The following is a 16,075-nucleotide window of genomic DNA, read 5'->3' on the forward strand; positions in this document are numbered from 1 at the left end:
CCCAAACACTCAATTTATCCAGTAATTCTTAGCAAAGATGTAAAGTATATCTTATCCATAACTACTTGTATACTGTGTCCTGCATTAAAACCTTCAGTCATTATCCACCTTCCAAAAATACCCTCCTCAAATGCCATAAAGACTGTTGCCCTATCTCTACTCTATGCCCTTTAAGTAAAATTTTTGAAAAGCTTCAGACTTCTTAAGCACATAAAATAGCTTTGGCCTCCTATCAGATAAGCAATGTGGCTTCAGAAATGCTTTCAGCACCTTAACTGCTCTACTCACTAATACCAACTCTATCTATTGTAACATGAACAAAGGCCTCATTACTGTTGGTATTTTTGTAGATACGAATATGGCTTTTTAAACAGCTGACTACAATCTTCTTCTCACCAAGCTTGACAAACTTACCTTTGGTCAAAATAATACTAAATGTTTCCAAACTTTTCCGGAGAACAGAACTGTTGAAATGTATTCAAATAATCATGTATCTGAAGCTGGTACACTCATTACAGGAGTCTCACGAGGTTAAGTACTAAGCCCTGTTATCAGCTCCTTATTCATTAACAAACACCCAAATGATCTTCCCTCATTGAATGCTGTACGTCACAGAGATGACATTTTCCTACTGTAAGCTAATAAATGACCACCATACTTTGTAAACCCAATAGCCACAGTCCTTCAACAAATTGTGTCAATGAGCCTCAAGCAACAAACTGTCAGTAAACAATAAAAAAAAAATCACCAAAAAAACAGTGTAATGTTTTTCTCCTCCCTTCACTCAAATATACACAATTACAAAATCAGGTTACCAAAAAAAGACAGAAAAAATTTGTACCTGCTGTTACAGAATGTAAATACTTGGTCTCAGTCCTAACCATTCTCTTACCCTCTCTATACTCACAGATAACAATGTGCACAAAGTCCTCTTCCAACTGAAGCCTTGTTATAGAGTATTGCACCTGTCACTAGACTGGCCATAGCCAAAACTGATCTCCTCCCCAGACTAAAATATGTCCCCCAGAATTCCACTGTAAACAAAATCTACAGATTTGCCCTTTTGGCAGGCATCTCCACTCATCACTGCAGTCTTCTACATACGGCAAATTGGCTCCCGATAACTGAATATATAACATTTTAAAAGGAGACTGTCTCAGATGAAGACTCCTAATCATTACAGAACCTAATTGCTCCTTTAGAAATTCATAACCTAATCATATTTCCCTTCAAAGACCACCGTTAAAAACAATATTTGGTGAAAGGGCCATTTCATGGCTTGGTCCTGCCATATTGAACAGTTATCCTCCTGACCTGAGAGACAAAGAAACTCTTCTTGCAATTTCAGAACAACTCTTGCCAAGAAACGCCTAGTGACACAGCATGCAGATGTTTTATAAATACAGGCTAACAGTTTTGCTATCTACTCCACTTTGTTCCCTGGACATATCACTATGTATATCTGTTCTAAACAGCAAATAAGTAATAATTATGCATATTGTATGTTCTCTCTGCCATTCAGTATTTATATGTATAAACTCCTCTACTATGTATAACTCTATATACAAATATATTCAGTGTAGAGCATGCATAATCTTGAAATTTGTAACTGTGTATGGATACTATATAATTGCACAAATGTATGTTTTTGCTTACACTGACTTCTACCCATATGGGATGGAGTCGTGGCTGAACAGGGTCTTTAAAGCAGTCTACCTATTAGGTTAACAAATCTATATATTGTATATATACACACACACACATGTATGTATATATATATATATATATATATATATATATATATATATATATATATATATATATATGTATGTGTATATATATATATATATATATATATATATATATATATATATATATACATATACAGAGAGAGAAAGCGAGAGAGAGAGAGAGAGAGTGATGTACGTATATACAATATGTACGTATTTGCTGGCAAACAAGATCTTACAGGGGAAGGATTAAAGATGTTTTCACAAATTATTGTGTAAGTGCTGCTTGTTTTAAATGTTTGCTCTGGGTGCTACAATATTTTTGAGACAGAACAGCAGCGATGTTGCGTCAGCACAAAGGTAATGAACAGCAGACTCCTAACCTTGTTATTAGAATAATGCATGCGTGTTAATAATTACTTGATTGTCCACATGACTTGCTACCACATTTTAGTACCACACAGTTCTAAGGAAGCTAAATGAGAGGACAAAGAGTAGCAGCATCTGCAGGGATTACTCTGAATGCAAAGACGTGCGAATATTTGTAACATTTTGTATGAACTGTAAACTGCAGTGATATGTGGTAGCATCCTAATGAGATAGTACTCAGATCACAAACGATGGGATATTCTGAGAAAGTCAGAGTAGCTCTAGAACTAGTTCCTGAGTGGAAAATGTGCCCAGGAATGACTTAATATGGCAGGATATCACAGGAATGACCATGTCCCTCTAAAGGTAGGAAACGTAAAAAGAATGCCTTAGAAATCAGAACGCATTGCTATTTACTATGGCCTCATTGCCTACAGCAAAATGAATTGAATAGTAGCATATCACTGACTGTCACAAGCATACACTTTTAATACAGATATCACACACTGTGAAGGTCTGCACTTTTGCAGTACTAGAAGTAGATTAACGTCCACATTCCTAACATCCAGTACATGATGATGATGATGATGTCTACATTTTTAATACATTCAATGATGATGAAGAGAGATACACAACTGGGTTGTTCCCATCATCTTCTTTTCATGTTTTTCTGGTTCGTTGTAATATTCATCTCTGGTATGTGGACTGCAGCCAGGAATAGTGTGTGGGCTATAACCCAGTCCCAAAACTTCACTGTGTCTCCACATATTGAAAATGAGTGGGTGCCTTTTACTCTGCTGATTCACAAGACAAGCAACATGCGATCTGATACTGACCACTGAAGATCCCTAGGGAAGGGCAGTCTGGAACAGGAACCATGGCACATCCTGCCCTAGGGATAACAGGAACCATGGGACATCCTCCCCTAGGGGTGCCACCACCATACTATGACAGAGGCATCAGGGGTGAGAAAAGCAGTAGGTAGGGGATCTTGAAATGGTTTGCTCATGGAAAGGCTGGTGGGGGTGGAGCCACCATGCTAGGTATTTCACACACAAGTCTGCACTATGGATTCTCGATGATATTAGCTGTATGTGTTGCTGCGATAACAAATACAGAAAATAGTGCAATGGCTTCATGTGTAATCATGCACTGGGCACTATGTACATAACTACTACACATATCTCAGGATCTTGTAATCATGCATTGGGCACTATGTACATAACTACTACACATATCTCAGGATCTTGTAATCATGCATTGGGCACTATGTACATAACTACTACATATCTCAGGATCTTGTAATCATGCATTGGGCACTATGTACATAACTACTACACATATCTCAGGATCTTAAGTACATGCTCCAGTGTATTACCTTAGGACTAAAGCAAGCACTGCAAAGATGTTTGGAGGAGCTTTCATTTTTTTTCTTCTGGTGTGAAGGTATTAAAGACTTTGGCATTCAAAGTACAGTCTAGGAAGATACAATGCTAAGTGGGGGTTACATAGTTACTTGGGAATGTTGAACTTGATGAGGAGAGACTGTCTTCTTCTTCTTCTTTCGGCTTTTCCCGGTTAGGGGTTGCCACAGCGGATCACCTGTCCACACATGATTGGCAGTAGAGTTTTACAGTGTTGAGTTGCCAGCCCAGCGCCTAACCTTCCACAGAAGGCACACACTTACACCTAGGGCCAATTTAGAGTGTCCAATCCACCTACAGCATGTCTTTGGAATGTGGGAGGATGAGGAGAAGCTGTACATGTTGGCAATTTAGTAGTCCTGGGGAGCAAGCAGCAAACAGCCTATCATCTAGGTACTGGAAGATTTGGCTCCAAGCAGTAGTTAGAGAACTGCTATGGCTGATATATGCTTAGTAAGCAGTGTGAGGCTACAGTAAGAAGGAGAGGCAGGCATCTGAACTCGCCGGTCCTTTGGCATTCTTCAAATAGCAGCATTTTTATTTCATTCTCCCTTCACTTCCCTTATCTTTATTATTAAATTGTTCAGCTCCCATATTGATTAATTCCATTATCTGCTCTCTCTCCAAGATTCCGCAGTTTCTTCCTTAGTCTTATAGTCTTACTCTCTAAGCTAAGCTGTTACACTTACCTTAATTAATTAGAAATTGCATTAATTAAAAAAAAAAAAAAAAAAAAAAACAGAACAAAAAAAAGAACCTGAGTGACAACAGACATTACCATTCAAGCACACCTTCTGTCACACATGGTATATATGATCCTAAATTAGCCTCCCACACTTCCTTCTTTCCAGAAGGATCCATGACCAGCAGTGTGAAAACCAAGACGGATTTTGCAGAATTCCTTCACTCTCCAAAGCCTGTGAAACCAGATCAGGATGAAGAACTACCTAAACATTCAATATACAACAGTCCAAACCAAAGCAGTTCAGCATATTAACATGCACAATTCCAGTATGAGTTAGTTTGCATGACAAAGTTTGAGGAGGTGGTTTCAGCCTGAATCTGTACACAATGTCAGCACTAAGGAGGGGGTACCATGATAGGGTGTACTGAGGAACGGCAGTTCATGAGAGTGGCTGATATGGGTCACCTCTTAATTATTTTTAAAATAAACACATCTAAGGGATAGTCATACTTAGCTGACATCAAGTACTAAAATACAGGTTAGAATGAGAATGCGATATTGTGTCAATCAAACAGGCACATGATTGTAAGGCTGTGTGTATTATGCACAAAAGATTTAAGCAACTGTTACTCGGGGTGTTTTTTTTTTTATAGTGTTGGTTGCTTTCATGAGCCATTGTAAAAGTGACAAGTAACGCAGAGGGACATGTTTTTAGGGAACCATCTTTAGAAACAGGATTAATCAAAATGACCAAATTTCTTTGCCAGTTGTACTAGTAGGCGCATCTTCGATCAACTGAAAAGACTCCTCTTCACCCTACCTGGAAGATGCCGATAATCACATTGGGAAATTTCTTTACGTTGTGCAGCGGGAGGGGGATTATTCTCCCATCACATGAGTAGCACCCTCAGGTACTGTTCTTCTGTCATACATGCCTATGGGCTGCACTGAAATCATACTTTGGGTTCTTCTGCAATTAACCATTGAATTATGGCCTTAGTTATATGTGAGGAATCAGTTCTGACCTTGCACAAACAGTTTCATATAATACTAAATCAGGGTTCACAGCTGCTTCCAGTCATACCTGGGGGTTTACATCCAAGATGCACATCTTCCCAGCATCAATAACCTCATGAATGGAGTCAATCTTGGTTCCGTACAGGTTTCCATCATATTCGCCGTGCTCTAAGTACCGCCCATTTTTTATGTCATTCTCCATTTCTGTTCGTGATACAAATCTGTATATCAGGCCATCTTTTTCATCATCTTTAGGCTTCCTTGATGTAACTGAAAAAAAAAATACAACAGCCTTGTTATAAATGATGGAATGAAACCAGAATTCACATTTTTTTTGTTTGTAGTAGTAGCCAATAAAAGTACTAGTGGGCAATAAGTGGAATGTCATCATTCTGGTTGCAGTAGCCAGACTACAACTTTGGTCAGTAGAGCTCTCTGCTACTAGTCTGCTTTTTCTGTGTTCACCATCTTGGGTTTGCAAGAAGTTTTGTGATACTTTATTGGGAAATATATATACCCGAATATTACATCATACTGATGTCTGGTTCAGGAAATACGTACCCTGGGAAATGTTTGCAGCTCTTCCATTTTTTCCAGTCACACTGGGGTCAAACACATGTTGTTCTAATCTTCTGAGCATTTGTAGCTCTTTGACTTTGCAGAATTAATCTCAACTCAGAGAACAGCTGTGGCTATAATTTCAGGAAATGATACATGCCTTGCTGGAAGGGGGAGGGGAAGAGGAGTCCCTGCAGGTAACCATTTCCTCAACTTCACAAAAAGTAATCTAATATAAGCACTGTCTGTAGCTGAAAAAAGGACTTACTTCAGTGTGCTTACAAAAGGACAGATGACACAAACCAGAGTGTGCTTCTGGGAAAATCTTCCACTCTGTCCAAAGATTCTGAAAGTAGGCATTCATTCAGAGTACTTTCATTCTGAACCAGGAGGACAAATATGGTTATTACAACTTCATCTTCTATGGATATACAGTATACTGCAGGAAGGCAAATGCTCAGTCCAGAAACAAAATCATGTCAATACAGATATTCACATTAGGCCATTTTGGAGTAGAACAAAAACTTAACAATATCTACCTATAGTGTTGCAATGATATTACTACTGTCTAGCTCAACGTAACTATTTTTTTTTCATTTTCAGACTATACTGATCTTTCAAGAAAGCAATACTACCTGACAGGATGGATGCTATTCAGAAAATTCAGTGAGTGTTTGTGCAGAAATGGCTACTGTACTTGCCAGTATGTGTGTGTGCATGTGCATGGCCTGGAACAGCGGGATTAGGGCCTACTGTATACTCCTCATGGTACTTGTGGTATAGTGCACTTGGTAGGAGCTCTGCTGCATGTTTTTTCCTGCTGTACAGTCAAGCAATTCCTAGTCATTGCAATTCCCAGATAATAAATTGTCACCATTTAGGGAATTTGGACGACTATGAATTCATCCTTAGCACTGAAGAGCAAATCAGTTTGAAAGTGCAGGACAGGTTTTGCTGTAGTGATATTTACTATGAATAATAGCTTAAGGCTGATTTTCATTTGTTTTCTGGGGCAAAACAACTGAGACATTTTTTTTTTCTGTTGGGGAGACAACTACAAATCCCTCCAAGGCCAAACCATATAATCAAAGACAGGACCTTTTAGGAACTATAGGACTCTATAAGAGTTAGCAAATAAAAAAAATATCTAGCCATATTTTTTTAACCTCTTTTTTCTGTTCACTGCTGACCTACTGCAGAATAAATCCCTCTTGCAGCACTGAGCCTTCATATACAATCCAGTCATCATGCCACATAGCATAATTGCAGGCCTAGTAGCTTATAAGTTCTCTACATAACGACCTCTCAAACTTTACAGCATTAGAGATAACACTGATCTGTCAGTCCCCTCCCAAAGATTTGAAATGACATTACTGTGACAGAATACAGAACCGACTGCACAATGTTCAATTCAGTTAACTTCAGTTTGCCTGTGAAATTTAAAGGGAGCTTAGACTATCTGTCCATATGCTGCTGAAGGACATATTCCAAAACAGGTTTAAGATTTATTTCCACCCCTTTATCTCCAAAGAAACATTGCATCTGATTAAGTCTGATAGACAAAAGAGCTGATTACCTTGAATAAACTGGATAATTTAAAGTTCAAAGGAGGATTGCATCATGTTTTTATTACTCGAGTCTGAGAATGTATACATTCTACTCTGATAATAAAACCAAGGGTGAAGAGTGGTACAACACGACAATTAAAACCAGCACCACTCTGACTCCAATAACTAATGCCCAAAGTTTATTCACAAAATCACAGTAAAAAAATAATAATATAATAAATAAAAATCAGTTCAGAACAAATTCATCACTCACAACTCTGCCTTATATAATAAATTAACAATCCCTTAATTAGGTACAACCAATCTTTTAAAGAGACATACAAAAATGGTATCAAACTCTAAGAACAGCAGTGTGCAATATATAATAGTATCAAAAGGTATAGAAAGAAGAGAATATTCATTAAAACAAATATATATATGTACCCTAAAATTTAACGTTTTAATGCCCTATATTTTAATTCATGTTTAATACTAACATGGATATATGAGCACTGTTATAGTATAAAGAAAAAGATGAAAAAAATGCCCTGTATAAACATGTAAAAATGTTCCCTAGTCATAGTTTTAAGTTTGGGATATTAGAAGTGGTAGGACATGATTTTAGAGGTGGTGATTGGAATAATAAATTATTGAGGGCTGAAGTTAAATGGCAACTAAGATTTAATGCTAGTGAACCCCAGGGTTAAATGAACATGAATGAATGAGTGATGAATTTGTTCTGAAGAAGTGATAATACGAAAGCGCTTGACCCGATTTTTATTTATTATTTTTTTACTGTGATTTTGTGAATAAACGTTGGGCATTAGTTATTGGAGTCAGAGTGGTTGCTGGTTTTAATACATTCTACTCTGGTTAGCTGTCCACCCACAAAATATCTAGAGGAATACAAGAGTGGATTACTTTGAACAAAAAAGCTTTTCCTTTTCTATTTACTTCTTTGGCCTGGGGAGTGTCAACCACTCCACTGAAGAGCCTATAAGGGGATCTACTCCACAAAAGGTATCCTATGCTTGTTTATCTTCATGGAAGGTAAACAACCAGTTGGTGAATGCTCCCCCAGTGCCCTCAACTCAGGAAACTTAAAACTACTTAACACAAAAAGTGTGTTAGAAGACAGCGAATGCATGTGTTCCAGTGCTATGACACAGTATGGTAATTATCCAAAGAAGAAAACTTGACTTCTGAAACACCAAGGAACTTTATCAAGATGTATAATTTAACTATCTCAGCTTGCAGACCAGATTCAATTTTAACGAAAAATTGATTCATCAATACCATGTAATCGGTACTTAGTTTTAGATTCAGCTCTTCCCACATTCTCAATAACTCTGGGTATTAGCATATACTGGCATTTTTAAGAATTCTCAGTCCATGAGGTACAGCCCCAAGTTCCAAAGAAGCAGAAAAGCTTAGCTGTTGCAATTGGAGTCTCTTGTAGTCTTGTAGATTTTTTTCTAAAATGCTAATCTTACTTAAAAAAAAATGTTATTCACTTGCACAGTGGCTCCCATATTACTAGTGGCAGATGCAGTTATTTAAGTAGAGGATTGCTACCAACCATTAAGAGGTCATGAAGTGAGTGACCCTTTGTTGGTACATTGATAGCAGTGTTTAGTTCCATATCAGGCTGTGGCATATCCCAGTGTATCCACAATAAGTAGTGCAGGCACTCACAATGCACCTGAGGAAAATAAAAACCAATACAGAAAACAACGGGATCCAAACTGCAGTAAACAAAGCCAAAACACCCAGATAAGAAAACTTAGACTTCTAAAACACCAAGGAACTTTATTAAGATGGATAATTGAACTATCTCATCTTGTAGACCAGATTCAATTTTAACAAAAAATTGATTCATTAAAATCATGTAATTGGCACTTACTTTTAGATTTTACTGAGAAAGTGGCAAGAGCTGAATCTAAAACTAAGTGCCGATTATACAGTATTGATGTAAGAGGTGGAGGTTGGTCACTTTATTTAGAAAAATGGGAATTATACTGGATATTAAAATGCTGTTGTGGGGTGTGGGCTAAACGATGACCTCTACTGGATGTCGTTTGAAACTGAAGGCTTGTATTAGGTAGGAATATTTTTTAAAATAACGATTCTATTTAATGAGTCGGATATTATTTTAGTATTTATTAATTAGATGTTATTTTAAATTTTAATTAGTTAATGTGGTAACGTGAATGATTTGATGGTATTTAAACCAGAAGGTTTTTATTGATTGTAAATGTGATTAAATCTGCTTGATATGGTTACAGAGACGAAAGTGCTTATTCCTGTATTTTTATTTTTATTTTTACAATAAAGGGTTTGGTTTCTTGGAGTTTTGCTTCCATCCTAAGTTGTGCTACTTTAATTTATGCTACAACTCAGACTGTATTCATTTGGCAGCAAGCTTAATTATGCTTTGGTAAAGTTTTCATAAGACATTTTTTTATACTTTAACTAATTGGGTAAGCCCACTGGAAAGAAGTGTCACTTCTCAGGGATGACCTGGGAGAACTATCTGGTTAAATATTTCACTTAGTGTTACATAGACGACAAATAGAGGTAGAAGGAATCAAATCCTATACCCTTGGTTACAGCAATCAGCTCATTAAAATGCACAGACTGCCGCATCATTATACCAAAGTTTGAAATAACAATGTACCAAGCTTTTAAACTCATTTAAATGACTTAAAATAGTTTGATATGTGGTATGCAAAAGCTTTATGGGATAGTAAAACCACTGCTCCACCACTGCTGCTTCCACCCAGATCAAATATTTTTCTCTAGCACAGGCCTAGTGTACAGATAACTTTCTACTCACCCAAGCAGGAGTATGTAGAAGACAGAGGCATAGCTAGGGTAGAGTGAAGGGGGCAGTTGCCACAGGCAGAAAGTGTTAAGGGTCATGACTGGCAGATCTCACATGGTCTTCAATGTATTAGGAGCACTGAATGCTGGTATTGCATTTGCAGTTAGAACTGAAACACTGTAGCACTCTGTGAATAATATAAACTGTAGCAGCTGCTTGCTACAAATGTGGGAAGCAGTTTGCTACAGTTTTTTTTTTTTGCTCTTAAACTTACAGTTAAGAGGGAGGAATGCTTCTTTGTGGGACAGCATGACAGCACAGAGTGCAACAACAGCTAGTTACACAACTGGTTCAAGATATTCTGTGTCTAGTACTAACCAAGAAATGAACCATGCATGATATGATAATTGTGCCTTTTGTACTTAATATGCTGTTCTTTTCTGAATGCCGTATACTGTAAAATATTTATTTTTGGAACATCATGTGCTAAAACCATGCATCTTGTACCTAATTTTTGAATTTCATATGGTACTACTGCACATTTGTTTATATTAGTGCAACAGCATTGTGCCCTGATCATGGTTAAAAATGTTATGCTCAGTATTGATTACAGCAGGCAAATTTGTTTTATCAAAATATTCTTCACAATAGAACTATCATGCCAAATAGCATTATGCATACAACTTTATAAAAGAAGTCAACTCACATGGGATCGTTGTTCCATAATGTGATGGATCAGACATAATCAGTTTGTTCTTTAGGCTCCGCCTCCCAACACCTTGGGCTCCAATCAGAATTAGTGTTTTCCTTCTAAATGGTGGCATCTTGGCTACCTCTTCATAAATGAGAAGCTCGTGTCGATCAAACTCTGTGAAAAAAAAAACTGTTTCTGTTAAATTTGGTTCACATCTGCTGTCCCCACATTAGAATATCAATGTTCATGTATGTACCTACATATATATCTTAATAACCCTAACTCAAAATAACAACATAATGAATGGCTATGTAATGTTGAGAAATGACAACATGGCCTGTGCTGACCTGAAAGTGGGAACTTGTGTCAGAAGCCTTTAGGATGTGAACTGTATAATCTTTCTGCCCTCCTGTCATCAGTCTCCCTACTCCAATGCTTTTGAAAACAATAACATAATAGAAATGTAAAACACTGGCAGTGATCTGCTAAATAAAAAGAATGAATGAAATGTTGGTACTTATGTATTATCGCAACCACATTGTAAACCACTGTGTGATTGTTGTGTAGCACTGAAATGAAGATCCGGTGAAACTTTCCTTTCTTGTTTTTACTGTCAAACTTTTAGTGTTTTATAAGGAGGTTTTACTTCATGCGATAGTATGTAAAAAATGACTTGCTTATTATTGCAACCACATAATAGGATGACAATCAAGGTAGCTCATTCTGCAAACCGAAAAGCAATCCCGATTCCCGCTTCTGTGATCAACGGCAGCCAGGCATGAAGTAAAACCTCACTGGATAACACTAAAAGTTTGACAGTAAAAAAACAAGAAAGGAATCTTTCACCAAATCTTTTAATTCTCTGAATGTAATCCGTAGAGCTCATTAACAATCCTCTTCCTTGTTAGCTTTCATTAGAAGGAGTTCTGTCTTATATCCCACCTTAATTATAATTTCTGGCACAGACAACTGTTGTTAAACTGGTGCTAAACTTATAAAGGTGTGTTAAGTGTAACTTTGTAAAACTGATAAAGTTTTAAAGAATCAGGGTTCATCCTGGCTTAGAACGTAGGAACAAGACTAGCTGGCTATCTTGAAAATGTATGCATTATGAAATTATATAGCCTCTCCTAAAATATGGGATGTTAAAGCTCACAAGAAATGTTGTCAAAACTAGTTTGCTAAAGTTCATTATACATTTATAAGTACTTACAATGTAAGTACTGATATTTCTTTACCATGAATGTCCAACTAGCCAGTAACCCTTTATCAGCAAAGAGCCATGGAGAAAAGCGACACAATGAGATAAATTTACAGATTATTTTATTTTTTTATTTGCTGTGAAAGTGTCACTGTTATCCAAGGAAGTTGTATTTACTGGCTTCCTTGACTTGTTTGCAGATGCAGGATTTCTTTTCTGTTAAGAAAATGAGCCATACGCAAAGTCACAAGAGTTGTTTAGAATGTGGTTGCTATAATATGTAAGTACCGAAATTTCAAACAGAAGTTTTCTGTTTCTGATAGGCTACAGAACAAAGTGAATGTGTTTTAGGCTAACTGCTAAACTACACAGAATGATGTGATATAATGTTAAAAATTCTAATAAGGGGACCATTAGGTGTTACTAACTGAACAGTGTTCTAACCAGACCACAGCTAGAGTACTTTGTATAGCTGTGAAGGCCTTCTATAGCTAGGAAGAGATTTGTCTGCCAGAGAGTACAGAAAACTGCAACTAAAAAGGTTAATGGAACAAAGGGTTGGATGTAATCATGAAGCTGTTCTGTGAAACTTGGGTTACCATCTTGAAAAAGTAATGTGATACAGATAGACAAGACACTAAGAATAAGGCAGAATATATTTTGTAAGGACAAACAAGGAGAATAGCTGCTATGGCTGGCATATTGAAGTAAGCATATTTAAAGGGGTTACGAGAAAGCATTTTTTTACAAAAATTGTCGCAAAGTTATGGAATGAGTGCATGAAATGTGGTGTAGAATAAATCAAGATATTGAATGCAATAGGAGGTTTAATTGTGGACTTTATTCAAGTGAATAATACAGGTATGTACAAATTTTCTACTGACAATACATTGTAATGACATTCTCAAACCTTTTGTACCACAGGTATACTAAAGACAAAGCACTGCCGTGACTTTTGTAGTACCTAACAAAACCCTGAGTATAAGAACAAAGATCTCAACTATGCTGTCTATTAATGGACACTTTCAGCAAGAAATGTGTAAAATGAAATGTTAAAAATACTCTCATCTCTCTCTCTCTCTCTCTCTCTTTCTTAAGGAGCCCCGGATATAACTGCTAAATCATGAAGCAGTTCTATAAATGATACCCGTGGGATCCCACATTCTAATTATTCTGCTAGTAACTCCTCTTCCTCTGAGTATGGGGCAGGAATGCAGAAGGAAGGCTTGATGCTGACCCACTTTCTAGAGTCACAAATGTTTTAAATTAATAGTGTGTGTGTGTGTGTGTGTGTGTGTGTGTGTGTGTGTGTGTGTGTGTGTGTGTGTACAAATTAAAGGACATGTGCGAAAGGAATGACTAGGAACCTATCACTGATCTAGAAAATTACTCATGCTACACTCCTCTATTCTATAAAAGTTAAAAAAACTATTAAGACCAATTTTGTTACATGTAAATTACCATAAATGTGACAGAACATTGATGTATAATAGCAATGAATTTGCATCTCTTTAGCATACCATTAGCAGTAACTAATTACTTTAGCTTATTTTTACATGACACTGTATTGTTTTATATTAGACAGAGAGAAAGATTAATTTATCTGTTAACCATGAAACTATAATATGCAAATGTGACACATGATTGCATCTTCAAAGAAGCTATTGTGCCATTTATTCTGTTGTACCATTTTTTCTAACAATCAGGTCTGCCAGATGTGCTGCAGTTCTAAGAAAAAATCTTGCTGTACACTCAACTCTTCAAATATGCTCTTCCATAAAAAAGCTACTATAATGCCCCATTATTTCTATCATGAAGTAGATGAGCACGACTTAGCTGTTACTTCTGCAGTTAAGATGCATTTGTTCATTTATTCACTCATTACTTGCTTTATCCTAATCAAGGCTGTGGGGGATGTGGAGTCCATCCCGACACACAATGGGCATAGAGCAACGAATCCTGAATGGGTTGTTGGCCCATTTTAGGAAGTATAAACACGCATTTATTTATATTTGGCATACACACTTTTAGATAATTTGCTGTCTCCCCAATTCATCATAACATGTTTTGGACATGTTGGAAGAAACCAAAACACCTGTTAACAACATGTACGTGATGATTTCAAACATAAGGCATTCCATCCAACCAAACTAAAATACAAACCACTGTGAGGCAGCAATTGAAACCAATGCTATCATCCTAGATTCAAACTCAAGTCCTCCAAGTTCTAAACACACAGAATAAAATAAAATATATAAGGCAAACTAAGTTTAATCAGTTACTTCCATTAGTCCTTTGTCTGCATCTGTACTTTAATACTGAAGATGTCAATGACAACAGTGGAAGTAAGATATACTTCAGGATTGGTGGTCAAAAGAGGAAACAAATACAAAGCACACAGAGCTACATATATGGATATTCTGAGAGGTCATTATGTAATGTGATTATAGTTGTGACTAGAAAGAAATACAGTTTGCTATAATCTGAAACAAATGGGCAATGTTTCTAGAAGTGTTGTCACACTTTTTTATTGATTTATACTTCTGGTATATAAGTAGGAGCAGAGCCAGATCATGATCAAATGGGGACCAAGACAGGGTAATAGACCCCCCCCCCCACTGTGCCATTCCAGTGTCCCATCACTTGTCTCTCTCATTTCCAAAACACCATTCAAACCTGTCAATTTCTACTTTACTTTTACAACAATTATAGAAATATGAGTTTAATTTAAAGCTTTTCTTTCAAATGTCATAGTATAAACACGGATGGGCATTTGTTAAGCAAAACAAATCAGTCTCACATTGAAAACAGACTTAGCATGAGCAGCAGTCAAATTCTCTTCCCATGTAACTCACATTCACTGAAAATACATAAGGCCAGTAGCAGTGTACCTTGGGACGGGTTGTTTTTCAACTATGCATCCTCTGCCCACAATTTTAAGGCAATGTAAAAATGCATGTGTTCTTTGATTCACCTGATTGGCTTAAATTATATATATATATATTTTGTTCAATACAGCAAAATTTGTTAAGAGTGACTTTTAAATTTGTAGTTTTTTCCCCCAGTAAGTAGAGAAACAAAAAAAGAAGTTATGTACTTACATAACGTTCCATCTGCCTTGGATGTTATAACAGCTCGTGAAAACCAAAAACTCTCGAGCTAAGTCCCTACCCAGAATGCCCCTCTCTAAATTACCTCAGACTGAGTTTGCAGCTATAAAAGGATGCCAGAAAAATAGTACTATAACAAATGAAGTAGCTAAGGGTCATACATGAAGTAACAGATAAGCAGGACTAGGGTCCGTTCCTCCAAGGAGTCTAAAGGAGGGGAAAGGAAGGTGGGATGTCAAGAATAAATGAAGATCGACAACACAGCTGGAGTGTTATGGTAAGTACATAACTTCTTTATCTAATGTTGTCAATCTTCATTTATACTTGACAAATGGGACATAGTCCCCAGCTACCTTACATCTTGGGAGGCCTTATGGAAGGACATTCCTGAGCGTCATAGAACCAAAGGGCGTCCTTCCCCTGAAGACCAGATCCACTTTGTAATGAGTGATAAAGGTATGTGGGTTAGTCCAAATTGCTGCTGCACCAATTTCATCCATGGAAGCCTTTGAGTGGAAAACAGCAGATGTGGCTATTGCCCTTATACAATGTGCTCTCACTGGAGCTGGTAAATGGAGGTTTTTCTTTTTGTAGACAAAAGGTTATACATTCCCTTAACCACTTAGATAGACTGACTTTTGAAACTGGTTTACCCATAGATGGACCTGAGAAAGAGACAAATAACTGGTCTGACTTAATGCAATTGTCTGTGAACATCTAGTAAATGTAAACAGTATTCTCCCTTGTTTGAAAAATTAGGGAAGAAAACTGGTAAATCAATAGACTGATTAATGTTAGTTTTGGAAACTACTTTTGGAAGAAAGGATGGGTTGGTTCTTAGTGACGCCCTGTCCTTATGCAAAATTAAACATGGAGATTTTGAAGATGAGGCATGAATCTCTGAAACTCTTCTTGT

At 36.9% G+C, this 16,075-nt stretch overlaps 1 protein-coding gene across 2 annotated transcripts in view; it reads right to left on the bottom strand.

Annotated features, from left to right (window-relative positions):
* MPP2 (MAGUK p55 scaffold protein 2) overlaps positions 1 to 16,075 on the bottom strand; it is a 1,397,885-nt gene that overhangs the window by 243,461 nt on the left and 1,138,349 nt on the right. For both annotated transcript variants that reach the window (XM_044055155.1, XM_044055154.1), the window contains 2 exons: positions 10,861 to 11,022; positions 5,293 to 5,495 (listed from right to left, as the gene is read on the bottom strand). In XM_044055155.1, the coding sequence (XP_043911090.1) occupies positions 5,293 to 5,495; positions 10,861 to 11,022 (365 nt within the window). The remainder of the gene's footprint in view (positions 1 to 5,292; positions 5,496 to 10,860; positions 11,023 to 16,075) is intronic.

This window comes from Protopterus annectens, chromosome 13.part0 (genome assembly GCF_019279795.1).
Source record: "Protopterus annectens isolate FY-2018-M chromosome 13.part0, PAN1.0, whole genome shotgun sequence".
NCBI lineage: Eukaryota > Metazoa > Chordata > Ceratodontiformes > Protopteridae > Protopterus > Protopterus annectens.